Raw genomic sequence first — 17,812 nt, forward strand, 5'->3', positions numbered from 1 at the left:
TCTGAAAATTAAAAGCCATACCGGTGAGGAAATGGCAAATCAGGTGTTGCAGTACTTACGTAAAGTTTGTCAACCAAACTTTTCAAAACGTAGGGGTCAGTCTTATGACAACGCTGCTAACATGTTTGGGCGTTATAAGGGTATGCAGCAAAAAATTTTAGAAACAAAGAAGTTTGCTATATATGTGCCCTGTGCAGCTCATTCACTAAATTCGGTAGACCGAAGTGCTGTTGACTGCTGTCAAGAGGCGGTTAATTTCTTCTTTGCAGTGCGGTTGCTCTATACCTTTTTTTTTCAGCCTCAACCAGCCGTTGGACAATTCTTAAAGGTTGTATTGGAAATGAAAATGTCTTAAAATACCTCTCTGATACCAGATGGGAGGCACATTCTATGGCAACAGCAGTAATTTTGAAATCTTTCCTTCAAATTTTAGAAGCGTTAGACTGTATAGCCGAAGACCAGTCACAAAAGGGAGACACTAGAAGAGAAGAAGATAATATTGCAAATAAGATGCAAGATTAGAATTCGTTTTTATGTTCAATTTTTGGGATGAGATTTTGCAGACGTTTCATAGAGTAAGCCAAGTTCTACAGAATGAGGATGTCAACTTAAAAACATGTGGAAATCTGTATGGATCATTAGCTGACCAATTGTGCACTTCACAAAATGAATTTGAAAGATATGAAGCAGTTACAAAGGAAATGCTACCAGATGTTGATTACAATGCAGCTCAAACTCGCAAACGTATCAGAAAGAAGGTATCCAATGATGGAGATGCTCCAGAAGTATATCTGAATGCCCGAGATAAATTTCGTATCACCACCTTTTACACAAGTGTTGACAAACTTGAAACTGAGATGAGGAGAGATGTACAAATAAATATCAGAGAGATTTTCTTTTCTAAGTGATGTGCCATATAATGCTACTTCCTTCATCATCTACTGAAATTGAAAAGTATTCTCATTGTTGTCAAAAGCTGATTGACGCTTACCCAGAGGACTTGAACACTAATTTCTCAGCTGAGCTATAACAGTTTCACTCATATGTGCGCCATAAGTTCTGTGCAACGAAAAATGTAAAAACAAGTTTCAGTCATGCTGAACTTTATAAAATAATTGTAGAAGACAATATTGAGTGTGCCTTTCCAAATGTAGACATTGCCTTTCGTATATTTTTAACATTAATGGTCACAAATTTCTCAGCTGAGCGTTCATTTTCTCAGTTGAAGTATATTAAAAATCCCATCAGAACAACTATGTAACAAGCCAGGTTGAATGTCTTATCTCTAATAAGTATAGAAGCAGATGTGTTACGTAAGATTAATTTTGAGGATCTAGTCAAAGACTTCGCAATTAAAAAAAGTAGGAGAAAACGTTTCAAATCTAAATAAAGTTTAAGTATATAAAAATAAATATTATTTTTGTTTCATTTTGAAAAATAAAAATTTATTTTATGGTTTATTATTGTTTATATTTTGAATTACGTATATATGGGGCACCAAAATCTTTTAAGATATAGGGCCTTAATCTATGGGTCTTAATCCGGCCCTGATTGTAACGTATCTGTCAGTAATGCTTCATGAATTAATTCACACTTTTTAGCATTTACAACGTATTCAGGCAATGAATTTCACTCACCAAACTTCACTAATAAATATAAACAAGCATGAAAAAACAATGACATCATGTTCTTAGTTGCCTTAGCTAAATAATGTCTTCACCCATAACCATAAAGTGCAGGTGATTCTATTCGATTCAATAATTTCGCATGTCTGTGCAATGCTGGTAGGCTTTGTTAATAGTCTGATCTCTATCACGAACTATGAGTCAAAATTAGATTTTTGAAAGTCCGTTTGTATAAAACTCAACTGCATTAAGATTGCATGCATTCTTAGCAAATAAAACTTCGATTTGACTTTAAACCAATTAACCCGACTATATCCTTTTATGAAATGTAATACTGTACATGCAAAATACCTTATGCATCTACGAAATCAAATATAGCATAAAATCCGTCATCAAGAAACTTTAAACAAAAAGGAAAAATTCCATTTAAAATAAGAATTTGTATTGAAATAATTACGTTATTTAGTTATAGCAAATGAATTCGTTTCTAAGATGTACTTGTTTTCTGTTTTGCCTCGATTCATTGGGTTTGAAAGCATATTTGGAATCACAATTTTTAATAAATTAATGTTTTTATTAACATTCATTGAGAAAATGATCGTCTTTCTTCTGTGTTATATTTGTAAATATAAAAATAGTCTTAATGCAGTTTGTCTGTCTTTGCGGATCTGGTGTGCCTAGAGAATAGCGTAATCCCCCCCCCACCATCCTCACTCCAATCCACAAGCTTTAGGTAGAAGATGTATGTCATCATCTAGCGTGCGACTGACTACTATCCTGCGTGTTCGAGGCCTGATCTGGTTTGAAAACGTTTCGTGTTTGGTCTCTAGAGCAGCATTTCCAGATTATGTGAAAGAATACACAAAAAAATAACTTAAATAATAAAAAAAAACTTTATGCACGGGCTAATGGAGTATAGATTTATAAACTTTCGTGGATGGAAGTTGTATAAAAATTTTAATAGCGGTTAGTAATGTAATTAGTACCGCTTAAACGACTAACGCTAATTCTTCTTTCACATTTCCTCATAAATATAATATGTGCGCGCATGCATATGTATATATACACGAGAATTGAGAAATTCTCTCTAATTTGTTTTCTGCAATTCTAAGCCTGCATCATTGAAACAAATAATAGACAAAGATGTTAACAAACCCTTAAATATTGATTAAATAAGCTGGGTAATATGACTGCTATTTATAAGTTCGTAAAGATGCATTCAAATAACAAGTAGGTGTTATTTGAATGCATAGTGCTGTGTGTGTGTGTGTGTGTGTGTGTGTGTGTGTGTGTGTGTGTGTGTGTGTGTGTGTGTGTGTGGATAAGAATAAACCATCATTTGAACCAATCCCATTTTGGACAGTTGTTATCCAACTGTAACATGTGCCTGTTTATAAATTCCGTTTCTTATTTTCTTCTTCATGTAGCTTCCTCAGTGAGAGGGTGCAGCACCATGTCCTTCCAGTTCTCTCTGTTGGTGGCTTTCCTTTTTGTTTCTGCATAGCCATGTGATCTTATAACTTCATGATCCATGATCTTATAACTTCAAGCCATGTCCTTCGTTTTTTGCCTCTTGATCCTTTTCCCATAATTTTCCTTCTAAAACTGTTAGTATCCTCTGTCTTGCTGAACCTCTCAGTACATGTCCTGCAAATCTCATCTTTCTCTGGGTCATTTCCTGTAATATCTCTGTGTTCTCATTCTCTGTAGGACATCTGTATTTGTCACATGTTCTATCCATTAAATTTTCAGAGCTCTCCTACAGCAACACATTTCAAAGGCCATTATCGGTTGTCTTACTCCCTTCTTGAATTTCCAGGTCTCACTCCCATAGGTGAAAACTGGCCACACTAATATTCTTATCATTCTTTTCATTGTCTCGATACCCACAGAACTTCTGAGCAGATCTTTATTTTTCATGAAGGCATCTTTAGGTATGGCTGTTCTCATTTTTATTTCTTTATCTTGCTTTCCATCTGCAGCAAAGTAGGTGCCTAAATATTTATATTCTGTTGTATGTTCAATTTTCATATTGTTTATGAATATTTCTGGCTCGGTTCTATTTTCTTTTGAGATTTTCATAAATTTGGTCTTTTTTGCATTTATATCTAATCCAAATTCTTTACCTTCTTCAATTAATTTTTCTGCAGTAATTTGATTAATTTATTTCGGTTTTCTCTATTACAATGGTATCATCAGCATATCTGAGATTGTTGCATTTTATACCATTGACACTAATTCCTAGGATAGAATTAATGGTTCCAATTCCTCTTCTGAAGCCTTTCTGTTCCCTCAATTGTGTTCTGTTCAATCAAACAAATAAACAGCATTTGTTTCCCTAACGCCACACCTTTCGAAAGAAAGGCTTGTAGGTTCAATTCAGTAACCGACTAGAACTTTCTCTAGGGCTTGAGTAGAGTTTTTCCTCCGAAGTTGAATAAAATCCAACTTCGGAGGAAATTTCTCTCAAGAAAACTTAACGTAGAACTCGTACTATTTCTGGCACGTGTCTGAAGGAATGGTTGCATTCCCAGAATATGAAAGTTGACCAGAACCAACAAAAACCATCTGCATAATACGCCAGTAACCAGTTTTGTTCCATTAATTTCATTCAGAATGATACATTCTTTAAACTTCAATATTATAAACTTGATACTATAATAATTATTCCCTTGAAACCATTCACCGTTCATAAGCAAATTACCTTTAAGACAGTAAGGACTTGTTCAGTGCCATTAGAAAAATAATTTCTTAATTTAAGATGCGAAAGAATTTTTGAAATTAATCGATTTTTCGTTAATGAAAGCATTCATTAATCATTCACAATGCACATAGATTGAAAGCAACATACCGAATTTATTTTTCAAAAATATTGTAGAAAACTCTTATCGAGAATCAATCATTCATAGCAAACCACTTTTTTCTTTTCGGTGAACGTTGATTTCCTGGTTATCTGAAGTGATTTCAGAAAGGCATTTTGCCAAAGGCATACGCCCAAATTTTGACCTTAGAAAATCTTACGAAATTAACCCGAGAATTATTTTCATTGAAAATAATCGTAATAAATAATATTTGTCGATAATTGTGGTTCTCGAAAATGCATTTAGATGTGTTCAATAAATTAGCAAAAAATATCTCATTTCTTATTAGAGAGGGTTAAGTGTTCTTCCATTGCTAAGGCATTCGTTTTGTTTGAACAATCTCCATTGTTCTGTACTTACTCATTACCAATATTAGCTCGAGACTTCTGTGCGGCGTGGACTTGTACCCTAATAATCTTATAGAATCATACATGCCGAAATATAAAACTGTCTTGTTAAAGAGGTTTTTATAAGTTCTAAATAAATTTGTTTATGAAAACCGTATTAATTTTATTCTTGTTTGAGGCTTTTAAAGGAATAATTTTTCCCTTATAAATTACTGTAATAGTGATATAGAAAGTATTTTTTAATTATTTAAGAAGAATCAGTTTGTCTTCTGTATACTTAAATATACAGAAGAATTAAATCCAAATTGGCAAAGCAGCATTATTTAGTACGTAATGCTAGCTTAGTGTTTAACGTATCTCTTTTCCAAAGAACAGACTCCGGGTTCGAATCCCGCGTTCGCATGAATGTTTGTGATTATCTTTAGGTGGGTATGAATTTAGTTGCCTAATGCGAGATCACTTCCCCCACGTATTTGAAGGCCTGAAGTTGCTTGAAATAGTTCCATGTTTAGTCTTTAGAGTAGGGGTTGCCATATTATGTCAAAAGTTTTGAAAAGTATTTCATTTTTCATAAAAAAAAAAAACCTCTTAGCCCACTCATGGTACTAATGCATTAGTACCATGAGTGGTACTAATGCATTAGTACCATGAGTGGGCTAATGGTACTAATGGTACTAATGCATTATAGGTTTACAGTCTTTCGTGAGTGTCACATTTGGAGAAAAAAAAATTATAACTCTATTATTTAAAAAAAGAATGCAATCAGCTAGATTTTCAAATACATACTATTATAATTTCTGTTTCGTTGGCCAACCATAACAATTACTTAACAGAAATGAAAGAAATAAGGAGTTTGAATTTAGTTAACATCCTGTCAATAAAATTCAAGCAATTTTCATTCTGATGATTGCGCTTGCTATTCCCTTCATATATTCACGAAAAGCGGTTGTCACTCTTGATTCATCTTTTTATCGCTAATGCTCACGGGTAGTAACGTGAGCATCATCGTTAGCAGTTGCAAAAATATTTGCATAATGTATGTATTTTCACGAAATTATCGTTTTTTTCTCATACTGGTCTTATTACTAGCCGACGGTTGATCCTTAACTGAATAATTTCTAATTAACACTGAGAACTCCCACGAATTCGTTCTACGTTCTACATTTAGAACGTTCACATCTCAGTGGAGTTCAATCCTTGGCCACGATCTCAGGGGCTGATCCTGAAAACTCACTCAAGACTGTATAAATTATTCCTCGAGCTTTGTAACTGAAGATGCGTAATCTGATGTCAGTTGGAGATAGCAGGGATTTTTATCCCAGTAAATTGGCAATCCGATTAGTATAATGTGCGTTTACCGGGCATACGTTAAATAGCGTATGCCTGATGAACGAACTGATGGCCCCTACAACCATCCCAAATGTTTGGTTGTAATGAAGTTGAGATGATGTTTCGTTATGTAGAGTGGGAAAAGTCTTCTTTGATTTCAATGCCATTTTTAAGTTAGAATATTTGTCGATCCAGAGCGTAATGTAATTGCAAATAAATAAATTCCGAACCCTTTCATTAACCAAAGGGAATGGACAGGACTCTTAACCCTAACTTATGGAAATCAGCAGACAACTTGTCTTCACTCTTATCAGTGACGTATTAATGCTTTGGTATTGTAGTACTTGCCAGGGGGGGGAGTAGCAAAATGTTTTGCCAATTATCAAAATTGTCACGCTATAAAAAACGCTTAGCTATGAATCTGACAAAGTCTCTGAAAACCTTGCCATGCTGCTGACTCTTAGTCATAATTGTCGAATTCATTTCTACCAACAGTTTTTAGACGAGGACAAGAGCATGATTTTGCCATCTTGTATTTCTAACCATTACTACAAACCAACCATGCTTGCCTGTCTCAGAGGTGAATTATTTCATGAATTCAACAGGGCTTGAACCAAAAAAAAAACAGCGACTATAATCGAACCTATAAAAATATTTCTTCTACCCTGGAATCATGGAGATTGCAAGTAGAATAAACAAGCACTAGAAAAACTATATTTTTAGAAAACTACAGATTAATGCATGGCTCGTCTTTTGCTCCCTTCGTTCAACATCGTTAGGGGGCATTCTAAGAGAGGAGGTTGTAATGTGAGCCGAGGGTTTTTGGATGAGAACATTCTGTTTCTGATATATTGCCAGAAATAATGGAATGTAAAAAAGCCCTATCAAATATGCCTACGATTGCTCAATTTTAAAGAAGAAAATTTTCATCCAGAACATGTCAGAAACCATGGTAATGACTATGGTGCGATTTTATTTGGATTTCAGCAAACCCTCTGACAGGTGTTCCATGTAAGAACCTACTGATTAAAATGTGCAAATAGGTACTGATAATTAATTACCTGATGAGGTGTGTTTGAAATTGGTTGGTAGACGACAGTAGGAAGTGTTTTGAAAGGGAGTCTTCTAATAAGTTAGATTATTAGGGACGGGATACTCCATTTTTCAGAGTTAGAGATGGGATACTACTCTTTAAAAGAAGAAACATACAGTTAATACTAAGCTCCTGGTATTTGTGTATAGACATAATAAATTACCACCTAGCCTATTCTTATAATTAGATATGCAATCTATTTGGTGTTGTTCTAGAATTTTCTCTTTTCCCTACCCAGACATACTTAAAAGCTCCGAACCGAAAGCATATTTTCCCATCCTTTAGCCACATACATAATTATGTTTGAAGACATTCATATCTTTATCATGTTTGCATGCCATAGCTGAACTTTCACACACATTTTCCCATTCCTCTCTTGATGATCTGGTTTCCCTGACTCTCTGCATTGGGTCCATACCAAGAAATAATTTCTCCAGGCTTCTGATGCCAAATGAATTGAAGTGTAGGCCATCCTTCTTATACAAGTCTTTTCTGCCATCAAACTTACTCCACACATCTAAAAACTCGCATCCATTTCTTCTACACAGCCTGCACGTGAAATCATTTGCTATCATCGCCCTCCTTCTTAACTGAATACTGTCATATCTGGGTAGTAATCCTACAATCTTTACTCTCTCACATTTCTTTCTCGCTTCTTCCAAGAGATCTTTCATATCTTCTCTCATACTATATTTGCTACTATTAAAATTATTAGTACCTACCAGACTACCATCTCTTTTACTTTTCTTTTTCAGTTTTCAATTACGTTTGTCATATTATATGCATAAAGCGTTTAGATTCAAATATCAAGAGTAAGATTTCTTTTTGCTGATAAGATGGCAGAGCAGTTATTTGTTCAAATGACTTGAGTTCTTTTCATGATGTCCTTAAAAGAAGGGAAAAGTGGGCAGGGAAATGGATTTTAAAATTCAATCTGAACAAAGGCAAGTATAACCATTTAGTAATAAAAAAATTTTAGATGGATATAAGTTTGAAGAGACTGTCTTTAGAAATAGTTACGAGTTCGGAATCAAACTGGTAAATGCAAAATATTGTAGATTTAATTAAAAACTTCTTGTAGGAGAAAGTAAATTATAACTGCTGTATGTAATGTATAAGCAAATATTGGATTATGGCTTTCAACTTTACTCATCTACTGTAGGTTTTTAATGGATGTCGAAAGAATTGAAAGCACTCAGAAAAGAGCCTCACTGTGTATTGTGGTTGGGCTAAGGCTTTTTTATTATTATTAATTTTTTATCTGGTTCGGAAACCCTTCTCAAGAGACCAAACATTGAATTTTTTTAAGCCATTTCAGGCCTCCAAGTAAAGGGCAGTGGTCACACACGGGGCAATGAAATTAATTTTTCACCTAACATTCTCAAACATCCATTGGCTGGAGAGCGAATACGCTAACCATTCGGCCAAGCAGCCCAGTTAGTTCACCCACTCTTAGTTTTTTCAGCATTAAGTTGGTCTCAGACTCTGGCTGTGGAGTGTTTATTCCGGCGCTCCAGTTTTCGGTCATGCATTTTTAGTAGTCACATATACTTAGCTCAACCATAAATTTTCAATTATCTCTGTTCTGAGCTAATGTCACCCATTTTATATTAAAAGTTTGTCGATCACTCCTCCCTCCTGTTTTTTGGCGTCCTTTTCTTCTCTTGGTATTCACTGAATGTTTATTTTTGTACTTGTTTCATCTGTTAATAGGACAAGCCCACCTCTATTTACTTGTTCACATACTTAATAGTATCCTATACTCCAAGCCATTGCAAAAATTATATGATTTACCACTCGCAGCTTGTCTTCCTGATATTTAGGCGTTTCTCATGTCTCGCTTCCATCTGTAAACACTAGAATGATGCACATGTTAAATAGCTTCTGTTTTTTTTCCAAACGTATGCAGGTAAATCTCCAATTAGCAGATAATTTTATACTACCAAAATGCTAAATGGTTTCCTAGCGTGATTCTTCTGTTTATTTCTTTTGTTTTTCCATAAAGCTAACTAACTGTTTAAGATAGTAATACATAATTCAAATAGTATTCTCTGTCAATTTTACTTCATTTCGATCTGTGTGTCATAAATTTTGTTTTGATTATGTTAATATTTAAACTTTTTCCTGCTTTCACTGTCAAAGGTCGTGGATTTATGTGATTGCCTTTACGTGGTTGATGAATTTCATCTCCTGGTGTGAGATCACTGAAGCAGCATTTCCGGATCAGGTAAACTGAATTTAAAAGTACAAAAAAAACAAAAAAGAGAAAAATTATAAAAAATAAATTAAAAAAAACCTCCTTTGCCCACAGATGGTGAAAATGCACTATACTTTCTCAAACTTCTGTGGATAAGAGTCACATAAAAATAACGCCTGGTCGAGAATCATCACACACACATAATTCACTCTAAAATCTTTTTACGGCAATCGAAGATACTTTTGAATTGTGACGTTGTAAGCTTGGATCCCTCAAGTCCCGGCACCTCGGGCGACATTGCCTAAAGCTAAACATTTACCGTGTTCATATGCTAGAATCAGAATCATTATTCTAAGGAAAGAATTATACCGGTTTCAGCTTGGTTATGGAAATAGTATTTTAGTGAATAATCGAGTGGGAAGGGTTCCAATGGTGAATGATCGACGTGGCTGGTGCATAAGAGTGTCAGCTCAAACATTCGTTTGCTTTACTCAGGTAAAAATATGAAGTCCTTCATTTCTTGGCTAAAACACGTAGTTATATTTGCCAGTAAAGACACTTGATTCGCATTTCTGTGGAGTAAAAGACAAAATCGCGAGAATTCATTCTGTGTTCCGTAAAAAAATCCTGAGAATCGAATTCATTTTGGAGACCGTAAATCTAATTACAGAAATAATCGCAGCGGAAAACAATATTTATTTTCCATTACGTCTCTAAAATGAGTTGCGCTTGAATCTCGGTGAGTAAATTCTTCTAACCCCCATCGGAAATGCGCAGTTGCTAACGCCGCAGATAAAAACGAAGTGTCGCTTGAAATTGCGTTAATTCAAATATGGGAAATAAAATAATATTGCTTTAACTTCAGCGAAAGTAGATGCACTTCTTTTTTATAAGAATGCGACTGAAAAAAACGAATTCTGATAAACTGAATTTTCTGCATGCATTTAAATGAAATATATAAATAGATGTTAAGACTCAGCGTTACACCGTAACGAAACAATAGCATTTCCTTGTGCTTTTGAATGAAGAATTTTAAATTTTCACTCGTGGAAACTAAGCGAAGCGTGTTAACAGTCAACAAAACTGACAAATTTCAAAGGAAAACGTGCAATTAGTCAGTAGATATAAATGAATCTCATCACATAAAACCACATCGTTCTGGATCCCTGGGAGTACTTAATTGTTTCTGGTGGATTTTTAGAGCTCTGGATAATCACATTATGCTAATTAACTTCTCAACGAATTAACGGCTGCTTCTTCAGAAGTAACAGCATTATCTATGAAAATATTAGCATCTAACTCACTTAAGACAAACGTTGAATCAGCTCACTTTATCGTTGGATTTGATTCCACACAATTATTATACATCACCTCCGGAGAGTTAAGGATTAATCGGGGGACAGCCCCTTGAGAATCATGAAATGCCTCAGTGGCTATTATACCTCTCCTTAAACAAAATTCACCGAAGACGCATTCCCACTATCCACTAGCAACGTATTCCACTCCTTGACCATTACGTCCATATGCTATAAAAAGAACCAGAACTCCACATGCTTCCTGACCACACCTTTACTTAGCTTCTATCAATGAACGAATTCAAGTCCCCCCCCCACACACACACCCCTACCATCATGTACAAAATTCCCCCTCTATGTATAGCAAAATTCCCTTATTGACTTTGTTTCTGTCATACCTTTTTTCTCCTTTTCTCAAAACTTTCTTTCTTCATATGCCTGCCTAGTTGGCTGAATGGTTACGGTAACCGCTCTTTAATTAAAAGCATGGATGGTTATGATTGTTTTTAGTTTGGAGATGAATTTCATCATCGGTGTCAAGCTCTCCTCCCGCTTATTGGAGGCCTGAAGTGACTTGAAAAAGCTCTAAGTTTGGTCTGTTGAGCAGAGTTTCCGAACTATGTAAAATATAAATGAAAAACTACAAAAATATATAAAATTAATTATTAAAATTTTTGTAAATGCTTAGTCCACCAAAGAAAGGTTTCTATAAGTTTATAGAAGCCTTTCATAGGTGGGAGCCACATAAAAAAATAAAATAAAAGCAAAGTTCCACAAGCCAGTTATTATCTTGGTTAGCCAGTACTAGCTAGATCTTTCCTACTCTTTTATTTTCGTGGAACCCAGGTAATCATATAGAAATATACTAGTCTGGATTCTTATCAAGGTTTCTTACCATGTAAAATGGGAAAATCCTTTTTCTTACAAGTCAGTGTACGTTTTAATATTGGATAAATGCAATGTTATGTGTTAACAATCTCAGCTGTATGTTCTCTAAATTTTAACTCGCTACCTTTGGATCTGTTTTCTTCAACAAATTCCCATTAATCTTCAGTGCGAAATCTATAATTTTGCACTTAGCAATGCTAAACATTTGCGTATAGAATCGGTATGTTCAAGTCGATTTGCAAGGATTCTGTGTCAAATATATCCCTTATTAACCAAACTCGTTATCATCCGTGAATCCTCCAGACCGTCCCAGTGTTATTGATGTATACGTTAAACGGGAGAATTCCAATAACAATTCTGTGGCACCCTGCTGGTTACCGTCATTCTCTTAGATTCTGATCCTCCATACATCACGCTTTGATACTCATACTCTCCAATCCATGTTACAAACCTGTTTTGCATACTCATCTATTTGAGTTCGTTTGTTTGAGTTATAATAATCTACTGTGTGGAATTCTGTTAAACGTCTTAGCAAAATCCAAAAATATCATAATACTTCCATTCCCCTTATCCAATTCCGTTGTTTTCCTATTTCTAAACGTGAGTAAAGAAAAATGTAGCTTTAACAAAACTATGCTGTCCTTGATCCAAGTATGATCACCCTACACTGGATGCGATTTCTCACTACTCTCGCTAATACCATAATAGCTACCCCAAAGATACAAATTAGTTGAATCTCTAGAGCTAGAATTGGTACAGCTAATTATAAACCTGTAAATAAAGATTTAAATTGGTTGCATTAAGAATAGTGTTGGTGTTGAGGCTCGAGTTAAACAACCTGGTTAAAAGAGTAGCTAATCCTCTAGCCCATTACTTTGACACACGTGATAATATTTCATCAAAACCACTGCTGGTTTTGATGAATTAAGCCCTTGCAATAATTTTAGTATCTGTTCTTTCACCTGTATCTTTTTCATGTAGATCCACCTCAGCTTCCAGAGAACTAATAGCTCTGTCGAATGTATACCTGAACAAAGTGATTGCTTAATAACTCAGTATTTCCAATTAAATCGATACTTTAATGTCGTTTGTTCACTAAGGTTATCCACCCATAGCCACTTTTTCTATTACTGTACCACACAGCAAAAGAATTGTGATTTTTATTTGATCTATTCGGTGAATTTCTTTTCACGGTCTGATTTCACCTTTCTCACCCTTGTTGTCGCTCATTTAGTCTGGTCTGCATACTGCTCAAATGCCTGCTCATCGTATTTCTTACGATATAGTTTCTACATCATTTCCTGTTTATGTAGTTTGTGCTTTGAAAGTTTTATTTCATCCAGTTAACACCCCTGCGTTTAATTCTCCTCACTCTATGAATTGCTGTCAGTTATAGCTTCCTTCAAAAACCCCATCACTCGATATACACTACACAGCTAAAAGCTGCCTTTGCTTATAGCTGTGTAGTGTATTGTTATTATCACTTTCCTTATATTTCACATATGCTCCTTTTTAAATAAAACTCCCACCCATTTTGCTACCGCACATGTTAAAACTTCACGACACTTTTCAGTTAGAGGCATTACATCTGCATCATTTACAGTCCGATCCTCAATGTCATTACTATATCTAATACTTTTTGTATTAGATCTAGTAATGAGTCAGTCCACGAGTCCCTTCCTTTACGTACTGCATAAGGAAAGAATTTATACCTAACGTCTTTCGTTAGGTATAAATTCTCTTTCCCCTCTACTTGCATGCTTTTTCTTCCGCCCTGTCTTCTAATAGTTGAATCACCTATACTGATGGGCCTCCTCTATCCATAAGATCAATCTTATCCAGCTTTCTGAACATTTTAGAGTACTCTTCAGTTTACCCTAGTCTACAGCAACACGCAACTGTGTATTTTGGCCTGCAAACATCAACTTCGCACCAGACAGCCTCAAATTATTAACTGTATTATTCACATCACAGCCATTCCCTGTGTACTCTAGTTCAGCGCTTCCCAAACTGTGGGCGCGGCCCCCTTGGGGGCCGTAGGTTTTGTTGAGGGGGGCCATGAAATAATGAAAACAAATTTAAAATATTTTAAGATTAAGTAGATTTTTTTTATTTTAAAAGAAACGTATTTGGTGTTGGTTCACAAACTTTGCTTCCTGCGTATTTCGGCGCTTAATGAATATTAGTAAATATTGCTTATTCATATGTTTCATTTCAAAGCAGAGGTTAATTGTATTTACTTCGAATGCTCTCCAGGGAAGCTCCAAATCTTCCTGTCCCCTTTCATCAGGCGTTCGTAATCAGGGACTGTTGATATTGACTTTATATACATATCAAAATGCGTTTTATATTATCACTGTCATCCGAGCTAGCTTTCTGTTACCAATAAAAGTTTCGCATATACTTCACACATGAAAAAAAGCTTAAACACGTTCATGTGGGGAGATAGTAACTGCTTGCAGTGGTAAACAACACGCCCTCCCTAACAGTCACTATACTGCAGAGGCAATAAAAACAAGTACTTTTATTATGCCAGTGAATAAGGTATGAGGAGTCTGTGTAATATATTTCTCAACAAATAGTTAGAGACAACTGGGATAAAAACACACTAATTAATGAATCACATGTCCCCTCATACAGAATCTATGCTGTATAGACTGAAACAAAACCATATGTTGCATGGGCAAACACAGTATCTAACTAAAACTATTGTTATTAATTAGATGTGTGAGTGTGTGAGTTCAATTTCCCAAGGCAGCAATAAAATTCAACCGAACGTGTTAAAATTCATAAAAGTGTTAAAACTAAGTAATATATATATATATATATATATATATAATGAATGTTATGGCAGTTTCACATATGGAATTCGGTTGAAAAGAGTTAGCATTTTAACTCAATTGTCAGCTATGCTTTTATCTTTCGGTTGCGCGATCTTTTGTTAATACCGCACCAATCATATGCACGTTTTAATAACCTGCCTTTGCTGTCTGTTTCGCGTTAGGGTTAATTACCTTAAAGGGAGAAATGTCACAAAAGAGAAAAATGTTCCTGGTCCGCGGATTCCCTTATTCAGGTAATATTCACTAATTTCATGTTATCAGTCTGCGGTGTGCCAGTATCGGTAAGTGGTGATATTATTTGATCTATTCTACGTTAAAAAAATTTAACCCTGAGATGGATAAGTGGCTGATAAAAAATTTTAAAAAATTCTCGCGATAAATCAGAAGAAACAGAAACAGATATATATAAAAAAAAGGCCAGTATTTCATATTTTACCAGAACGGCCCGCACTGTCTTCAGAACCAAATGGTAAGAGGCAAAAAATGTAATATATATATATGCATTTGATTTTTGCAATATTCGCTGTGTATGTTTTGTATGGAATATAAATACAATAAATATTATAATAATATATCTCTCTATTACGATTTTTTTTCGAGGGGGGGCGTGAAATATTTTAATTTTTGCAAAGGGGGCCCTGACATCCAGAAGTTTGGGAAGCACTGCTCTAGTTGGCTGAAATTCATCTACCATTAGCAATACTCAGCGCACTTCTCTTCCTTGAATCCGCTGTACTTATTACCTTCTACCTGCTAAAGTTTGGCATTAGTAAGACTTGACTCTTTTGTTAGTCAAGTTCTACTAATGCCAAACTTTTTTTGGTTCATTTGCGTTTACTAATGCCGGAAAGTTGGTTGGGGGATTTCATCCCTACACCTCTTGTTACCATTCTTCTCCGGTATCACAAAACTAGTCCTACTGTTTTGATGAAGTTATTCCGTTCACAATCTCATTCTCTCCGTAAGCCACAAATTGTCATCATCATGTTTATCGCCCGCGTAATACGCACGTTCAAACCTTTCATGAATCTCCTCCACGTGCCACAATTCCTCACATTATCATGCGACCTCACCCGTAGCTACTCCTCCGCAACCATTCCTGTAGCTCCTTCACACTTTCACCCAATAAATATCTGATAGCTCACACTCTGAAAACCATAATATAATTCTCACTGACCTACACAAACTCTTTTTCTTGCTACCACTTTCGCTCAGATTCAGACCATCTTGAGCAAACAATTGTGTTTCGTTCTTTTCCTCAATTTATCCATAGGTCAACATACTCAGTCTCCCTCTTCATTTACTTCCTTATTCTCATACCATTCATAATAATCGGCCTTCTCTTCAGCTCCTTACTATCATGCCGCAGCAATATACTAACCAACTATAATCGTAGCACTTTTTTTTCTCTTCACTCTCTCTAATAAATCTTCAGTACAGGAAGATGTGGAGAAATGCCTCACTATTCCTCACAATCTGTTCAATTTATGAAGGCCGTCCACGGCGCTTATCTTTGCATAAGCAACTTTTTCCTTCCGTAAATTACTTAAATACTGATTGGCGGTTGATAATGGCTGAAATAAAGAGCCAAGACACTTCGGCGAATCAGAATTGTACAAATTAAGTAGATATTGAATCCAACATTATTTCAAAGCCGAATATAGAAACTACAAGGGTTTCGTGCCGAATATATAGAAACTATAAAAGTTTCGGCGGATCTAAGCGTAAGCAACTTTTAAGACAGGGGAAACGCGTGGAGTAAGTTCTGATCACTTTCCTTAGTATTCTCCATAATGCAAAGCACATCTCCTTGCGGACATGTATGATGCTATGCATTATGGGAAGAGGGTCACTATCCAGATAATGGTTCCACATTACTCTCATGGAAACTCCGTTTCTGAACATCAGTCTTGTATCTGAATTCATAAAGCAAAAAAAAAAAAAAGCAATAGTTTCTGGTTCTGAGTCGCTGTTGACACAACAGCCCGAGCACCTGGTGGCCAAGTTTGGAGTTATTAATTTCCGGGATACATTAAAAACTAAAGGGTTTCTTAATGTATATTTGACCTCCTTTAGAACATGTATTAGATTTTTCATTTGGTCTAAGATTTTATATAACTTTGAATTATGTTTTATTATATAATATGCTATAAACAATAATTTGATTATTTTCTAATAAATTCTTTTCTGTGTGTGTGTGTGCGTGCGTTTACATAGCATGGAAGAACTATGTAGCAGTTCAGACTCAAACATGGAAGAACATGATCTTGGACTGGCTGAAGTTTGAAGGGGCCTTGCTTATTTTACGGTACGAAGATATTGTAGCCAACTTACCTAAGGAGTTGTCTCGACTTCTACGTTTTCTGAACGTCACAGTCACGTGGCCCGCCTTTCATTGTGTATTACGTCATAGAGACGGCATCTTTCAAAGGTCGAAGAAGCCACTGAATTTCGAACCATTCGATGCCTCTTTAAGAAAAATTGTAAACAAGTATAAAGAAATTGTGTATAAAGCAGTGAAGCTTCGTGAACAGGGTTTGAAAGTAGAAGAAGTAAATTTGACTTTGAACGATTCCATCACTCAAGAAGATGCTCTGTCGTTGACGACCCTCACAACACATGAAACAAACGTGTAAATAAATTTCTGTAGGAAGAAAGGAGAATATCGCAGTACATAACTCACTGATAAAAAGAAAAGTAATTTGGCATAACGTATAGAGGTACTGAGAGAAATCCCTCCATTCTCAATTTTTATGAAAAAGTGTTGGATTTTCTATAATATATAAACCATTAGGATAAAAATGCAATACCAGTATGTAGGGCTGAATGATAAGCACAGAAATGATCTGAAAATAAAAATTTATAATGCATTCTCATTACTATGAGAATAGTTTTTCGAATGACAAAGCCTCGTTCGATTGTTTTCGAAGAAATCATCGCAAGTTCTGCATTGTGGAGAGACCATCATCGGTTTAACTTCCAACATTCCAAACATACGGAAGCACGGAAAGTCATAATTCGTTTAATTTTTTTATTTTATTTCATAGTATTTTGTACAATGATATCAAACCTAATCAACAGATATGTTGACATAATGTTAATTATTTTGAGGGAATTTACATATACTGTACTGGAATTACTATAAATACTATATAATGTATTATTTGTTACTGACTTAACAAGAATCATATTTTGTATATTACACTTCTTGTTTTTTTTTTTTGTTAATGAGTGAGGTTTTTGTATCCATTCTTGGTTCTGGTTGCATAGACATTGTACGATCATATGAAGAACTATGCTTAGCAATGTCTTGAGGATTATTATATTATTTAAT

At 35.1% G+C, this 17,812-nt stretch overlaps 1 protein-coding gene across 1 annotated transcript in view; it reads left to right on the forward strand.

Moving 5' to 3' along the window:
- The window catches only part of LOC150108857 (WSCD family member CG9164-like), a 35,167-nt gene extending 17,579 nt beyond the window's left edge, over window positions 1–17,588 (forward strand). The window contains exon 3 of the mRNA XM_090414407.1: window positions 16,696–17,588. Within this exon, the coding sequence (XP_090270533.1) occupies window positions 16,696–17,114 (419 nt within the window). The 3' untranslated portion in view covers window positions 17,115–17,588. The remainder of the gene's footprint in view (window positions 1–16,695) is intronic.
- The last annotated feature ends 224 nt before the right edge of the window (window positions 17,589–17,812 follow it).

Source organism: Typopeltis vanoorti, chromosome 2, assembly GCF_054136105.1.
Source record: "Typopeltis vanoorti isolate ZY-2024b chromosome 2, IOZ_Tvanoo_1.0, whole genome shotgun sequence".
In the NCBI taxonomy this organism is placed as follows: Eukaryota; Metazoa; Arthropoda; class Arachnida; order Uropygi; family Thelyphonidae; genus Typopeltis; species Typopeltis vanoorti.